General features: G+C 38.0%; 1 protein-coding gene across 1 annotated transcript in view; it reads left to right on the plus strand.

The window, feature by feature from the left end:
* Positions 1 to 6,247, plus strand: part of LOC100641813 (glycogen debranching enzyme-like) — a 10,027-nt gene that overhangs the window by 1,033 nt on the left and 2,747 nt on the right. The window contains 14 exon segments of the mRNA XM_019999967.1: positions 273 to 508; positions 686 to 1,037; positions 1,233 to 1,536; positions 1,659 to 1,707; positions 1,810 to 1,921; positions 2,027 to 2,128; positions 2,213 to 2,581; positions 2,637 to 2,854; positions 3,292 to 3,535; positions 3,609 to 3,877; positions 4,917 to 5,062; positions 5,065 to 5,155; positions 5,417 to 5,540; positions 5,627 to 5,979. Coding sequence (XP_019855526.1) covers positions 273 to 508; positions 686 to 1,037; positions 1,233 to 1,536; positions 1,659 to 1,707; positions 1,810 to 1,921; positions 2,027 to 2,128; positions 2,213 to 2,581; positions 2,637 to 2,854; positions 3,292 to 3,535; positions 3,609 to 3,877; positions 4,917 to 5,062; positions 5,065 to 5,155; positions 5,417 to 5,540; positions 5,627 to 5,979 — 2,969 coding nt within the window.

Here is a 6,247-nt window from a genome sequence, read left to right on the forward strand (position 1 = left end):
CTCTCTCTCTCTCTCTCTCTCTCTCTCTCTCTCTCTCTCTCTCTCTCTCTCACTCTCTCTCTCTCTCTCTCTCTCTCTCTCTCTCTCTCTCTCTCTCTCTCTCTCTCTCTCTCTCTCTCTCTCTCTCTCTCTCTCTCTCTCTCTCTCTCTCTCTCTCTCTCACTCTCTCTCTCTCTCTCTCTCTCTCTCTCTCTCTCTCTCTCTCTCTCTCTCTCTCTCTCTCTCTCTCTCTCTCTCTCTCTCTCTCTCTCTCTCCCTCTCTTTCATTACAGAAACTACGCTCTTGTTTGCTGAACACAGTCCTTCCTCGTGCAAAGCTGTGGGAGTATTTCTGTGTTGATGTTGAAGCAATAGTGAAGGAATTCAGACAGTCTGTGTATCGTTTGAATGGAGGGGAACACCCTAAACCTGAGGGAAAGAGTCTCAGGATCTGTCAGGACCCACAGTACCGGAGACTGGGGTCTACGGTGGATGCTGGATTGACACTGGAACTGTTTAACGTCTACTGGTAAGGACGATGGAGATACATGTATTTTTAATAATTATACATTTCATAACATTTGTTCCTGTATTCCAGAGAATTTCCCCTCTAATTATAAGCTACATGTACAATGTATACACTATTATTATTTATTTATTTATTTGTTTATTTATTTGTTTGTTTGTTTGTTTGTTTCCATTACAGTGATGGAACAGTTTGCTTTGAAGAAAGGATAGAGAAGTGTATTTCAGACCTACGTCACGAGCTGCAGCAGCTCAATGGTGAAATGGAGGACCACATCCGTCACCTCCTCTACCTAGCGGTCAACAACATTACGGCCAACATCCGCTACCAGTTCCTGGAGCACCACGGCCCGCGTCGTACCTCCTTTACGCCAGCGGAACCTTTCAATCAGCGGTACTTTGTACACGTGGGCGGTAGCACTGACCTGACAGATGCAGAGATAGAAGGAGTTAGGGGGAAGAACGTGTTGGCTCATAATGGGTGGGTCATGAACGCTGATCCACTGGTTAACTTTGCTGAAGAAGGATCAGAGGTTAGTACCTGTTACATTTTAATTGTCACCTTCACTTTGAAAGATCAACTTACACAAACTTTAAAGAAACTTTCACTTTTAACCTGCTCCATGCATAGACCATACATCTGTACCTGCAGCTACAAATTGTCATGCAAATTTTAAAACCATTAAATGTATTCTTTCCTCTACAATATCCTCTTATATCTTTTATAGGTTTATTTCAAACGGGAGCTCATAGTTTGGGGTGATTCTGTTAAACTTCGCTACGGGAACAAGCCGTCCGACTCACCGTGGCTCTGGTCTCACATGACACAGTACACCCAGTCCATGGCAATCCTGTTTGACGGGTTTAGGCTGGATAATTGTCACAATACTCCGATTGTTGTAGCTGAAGGATTACTGGACGCAGCTCGTGAGGTTAAGCCTAACCTTTATCTGGTGGCTGAGCTGTTCACCCCGTCAGAAGAGAGGGACAACTACTTTGTGAATAGACTAGGAATCAACTGTCTTATTAGAGGTAATTAACTGGTTTTAATAACTATGTTTAATTAACTAGTTTTAATAACTAGGTTTAATTAGCTAGTTTTATAGTTAATTTAAATACAATTTTTTAATTTCAATTTTCATCTCTTTTTACAGAGGCAATGTCAGCAGGTATACCAAGAGAACTGGGTCGACTAGTTTACAAGTAAAATAATAATAATAATAATAATAATAATAATAATAATAATAATAATAATAATAATTTATATCAAGTGGTTAATATATTAATATTTATTAATATTACTAGGTACGGTGGTGACCCAGTAGCTAGTTTCTTCAGCAGTACAGTACTGAAACCCTCGGTCGCTAATGCAATGTTCTTTGACGCTACTCATGACAATGACCCTGGACACATACTGGTATGTACCACCTAATGACTGATGTATATATTATATGTACATGTACATGTGTATCATTAATAATTATGTGTATGTGTACATAACCTACTTTATATTCTTCTATAGTCTCGGTCAGTCTATGATGCTATTCCTAATTCAGCTCTAGCGTCAATAGCTTCTTGTGCCAGTGGAAGTTGTAGAGGCTATGATGAACTCATACCTCATAAAGTAATTAAGAGTGAATTTATCATTTATTTATTATTTTTTTTATTTATTTACTTATGATTTATTTATTTATTTATTTATTTATAGATTGATGTTGTTACTGAAAAGCGTCTCTACACTTCTTGGTCAGATACTACTAAACCAGGCTCCGCCCAGTCTTCTTCAAGCCCCGCCCACTCTACTATTAATTTCTCAACCGGTATCATAGAGACCAGGAAGTTATTGAATGAGCTACATAAAGAATTATCTGACGGTGGTTATAACGAGATATACGTTGATCAGGTTACCGAGGAGATTGTTGCCGTGACGAGGCATTGCCCCGCCCACCACAAGTCGTACATTTTGATGGCACACACAGCGTTTCATCCGCCCCCAGACTGGGCCACGCCCACTAGTACGAGACCACACACAGGGTATAGTGACGTACCTCCATTGACAATACAGGGAACTATAAAAGTGAGACAAAAATTTGTTTTTTTTTAATTTTAATTTTAAAATGTTTTTATTGTAGGAGATTTACCTGGAGGCTCGGTTAGTAAAGGAAGAGGGCGTGGCTGAGGGTGTGGCTTCAAGCAACTACCTAACTGGAATCAGTGATCAGTTTAAAGTTGATTTGAGACGTCATATTGGAATGAAGGAATCAGTAATGTGCAAACTAGTCACACTATCAGAAGATACTCATGAAGTTCTCTTTACTGACTTCTGTCCTGGATCTATCATCATTTATGAGTAAGTACATATAATATATAATATGTATTGAAGTCTATGTGTGTTCACGTAAGCTGTACATTCCTACTACGTGTTACAAGCCTCAGGAACAAGTAATGAATATCATTATAGTCCGACCCACGATAGCCTTGTAACGTTTTATGCATTTATAAAGAGACCAGTAAAGGATGTACATGTATGATAGTTTTTCTGTAACTGCTTACAAAAATTTTTGAATGGGCAATTCATTGCAATTGCCCTGCTCTAATTAAACAATTATTATAATAATAATTAATCAATAAAAATGTACATGAGGACATTTTGTAATGTCCCAATTGGTACAAGCCTATACAAAAGTACCTCTGAAATGAGGACACCTCTGTATTAAGGACAGGTACGTGGAACATTATAAAAACCACCTTCTTTTTTGTTCCTCTCTCTCTCTCTCTCTCACTTAGAGTTGAGTTGCTACCTGATGCCTGTAACTCAATTAATGTATTAAGATCATTCCTTGGCCGAGAGAAATCAAATAAAGAAGGACTTGATCTCTGGTCAAGTCTCGTATCAAAATCAGAATCACTCTCACTGATTGACGTTAACTATGTGTTGTATCGGTGTGATGTGGAGGAGAGGGACGATGGAAAAGGAGGCGGAGTCTATGACGTACCTCACGTTGGGAGAATGACATACTGTGGACTACAGGTAAGGGGGAGGGGCTAGGGGTGTGGCTTAGAGAGAAGAGTACAATGTCGTTATCTCTTCCATTATTTCGCAGGGTATTATGAATATGATAAAACCCATCAGGGATTCTAATGATCTCGGTCATCCACTTTGTGACAATCTTCGCTCTGGGAACTGGTTGCTAGGATACACTGCCGAGAGACTGAAGCTCCGCCCATCAATGAAGGACATTGGTGAGATAATATCAGGAGTGTTCCACCACCTGTCAGTCCTCCCGAGATACCTCATACCCTGTTACTTTGATGCTGTCGTTACTTTACTGTATGACCAGATAATAGCATCATCTCTACCTAAGATGAGCAAGTGAGGAATAGTCCATAGTCTTACATGTTAACTGTAGTCATCCATTGTCCATTAGTCATCTATAGCCCATGGTTTTTTTTTCCAAAAAATTGGTCCGAAATCATCCCCAATTTCTATTACATTTTCTGATACATATTGATGTCCTTATGATGTGTAGCAAGTTTGAGCTGATTCCGACTTAAATTTTTTAAGTTACGGCCATTTTAAGAAAACGCCAAAATTCTGAAAAATACCCAAGGCTATAGTCCATGGTTTTTTCCAAAAAATGGCTCCAAAATCACCCCCAATTTTTATTACATTTTCTGATACATATTGATGTTCTTATGCTGTGTAGCAAGTTTGAGCTGATTCCGACTTCAATTTTTCAAGTTATGGCCATTTTTAAAAATGCCAAAATTCTGAAAAATACCCAAGGCTATAGCCCATGGTTTTTTCCAAAAAATGGGCCCGAAATGACCCTCAATTTTTATTACATTTTCTGATACATATTGATGTCCTTATGCTGTGTAGAAAGTTTGAGCTGATTCCGACTTCAATTTTTCAAGTTACGGCCATTTTAAGAAAATGCCAAAATTCTGAAAAATACCCAAGGCTATAGCCCATGGTTTTTTTCAAAAAATGGCTCCGAAATCACCCCCAATTTTTATTACATTTTCTGATACATATTGATGTCCTTATGCTGTGTAGAAAGTTTGAGCTGATTCTGATTAATATTTTTCAAGTTATAGCTAAACTAATAATTAATATACTGTTGATATATGCTACGTATGATAATAATTTGAGTGGATTCCAACTACATGTTACAAGCCTCAGTAACAAGTAATGAATATCATTATAGTCCGACCCACGATAGCCTTGTAACGTTTCATGCATTTATAAAGAGATCAGTAAAGGATGAAGAAGTATGAAGTTTTATTATCTTAGAAAGAAACAATTTTTGAATGGGCAATTCATTGCAATTGCCCTGCTCTAATTATAAAACAGTTAATAATAATATTTAATAATAATTATTATAATTTACATGTACATGTATCTGTAGGTTTATCTTAGATGGCTCTAGTGTTGTGAAGGACTTAGCTCTCGGTTCTGTCCAGTTATGCGGCTACACCCCATCAGCTGTTTATCCACCGCATGAGGCCACGTCCCCTGACCCCTCTATGGGTTCAATGGCTGCCGGTCTGCCTCATTTGCAACCGGATTCATGAGATGCTGGGGGAGGGACACTTTCATATCACTGAGGGGGTTGCTATTGGTTACAGGGAGATATGCTGAAGCAAGGTAGACCATATTATTGTTATTATTATTATTATTATTATTATTATTATTATTATTATTATTATTATTATTATTATTATTATTATTATTATTATTATTATTATTATTATTATTATTATTATTATTATTATTATTATTATTATTATTATTATTATTATTATTATTATTATTATTATTATTATTATTATTATTATTATTATTATTATTATTATTATTATTATTATTATTATTATTATTATTATTATTATTATTACTTTTATTTAGGAACACTATTCTATCTTTTGGTTCTTGTTTGCGTCATGGTCTAATACCTAATCTGTTAAACGGAGGCAACGCCCCTCGTTACAACTGCCGTGATGCCACCTGGTGGTGGCTGCAAAGCATTCAAGTAAATTAAAACTCGCTGTCTCTTTGCCCACAAAATTTTTTTGGGTCACCCACAAAAATTTTAGATTGCCCTTTTTAATTTTATAGGATTACATGAAGATGGCACCGGATGGTCAGTCGTTCTTACAAGCTCCTCTACGGAAACTGTTTGCCACTGATGAAAGTGATGCTGATTTTATGGGCGGAGTCCAAGTATCGCTAGCAGAAGTTATACAAGATTCTTTACAGCGTCATGCTAGCGGTATTAGTTTTACTGAGAGGGGGGCGGGGCCCGGGCTCGATCGGGATATGACTCCGCCCGGTTTCCTTGTGGGTGTGTCCATTGATTGGGATGAGACTGGGTTTGTAAGAGGAGGGAACCAGTTTAACTGTGGGACTTGGATGGATAAAGTGGGGGAGTCCTCTTGGGCTGGGAATAAAGGAGTACCCGCTACACCACGGTACGTACCAATGTACATGTACCAGCGTACTGTATCTGATGCATATACATGTACTTATGTTGTGTGGAAAGTTTGAGCTGATTCCGATCAAATTTTGATTTTTTACGAATTTTTCAAGTTTCTCCAAAATCAGGCTAAAGTCCCTGTACTATTAGTAACGCGGTAGCGTTACTAAGTAGGATTCACCCCCAAACAAAATGGCTGCCACGACTTTTGCAGCCTTGCTATACCGGGAAAACGAGCTCCTATGCTTACTAGACTTTATAGA

Source organism: Amphimedon queenslandica, unplaced genomic scaffold (genome assembly GCF_000090795.2).
Source record: "Amphimedon queenslandica unplaced genomic scaffold, v1.1 AMPQUscaffold_13224, whole genome shotgun sequence".
Taxonomy (NCBI): domain Eukaryota; kingdom Metazoa; phylum Porifera; class Demospongiae; order Haplosclerida; family Niphatidae; genus Amphimedon; species Amphimedon queenslandica.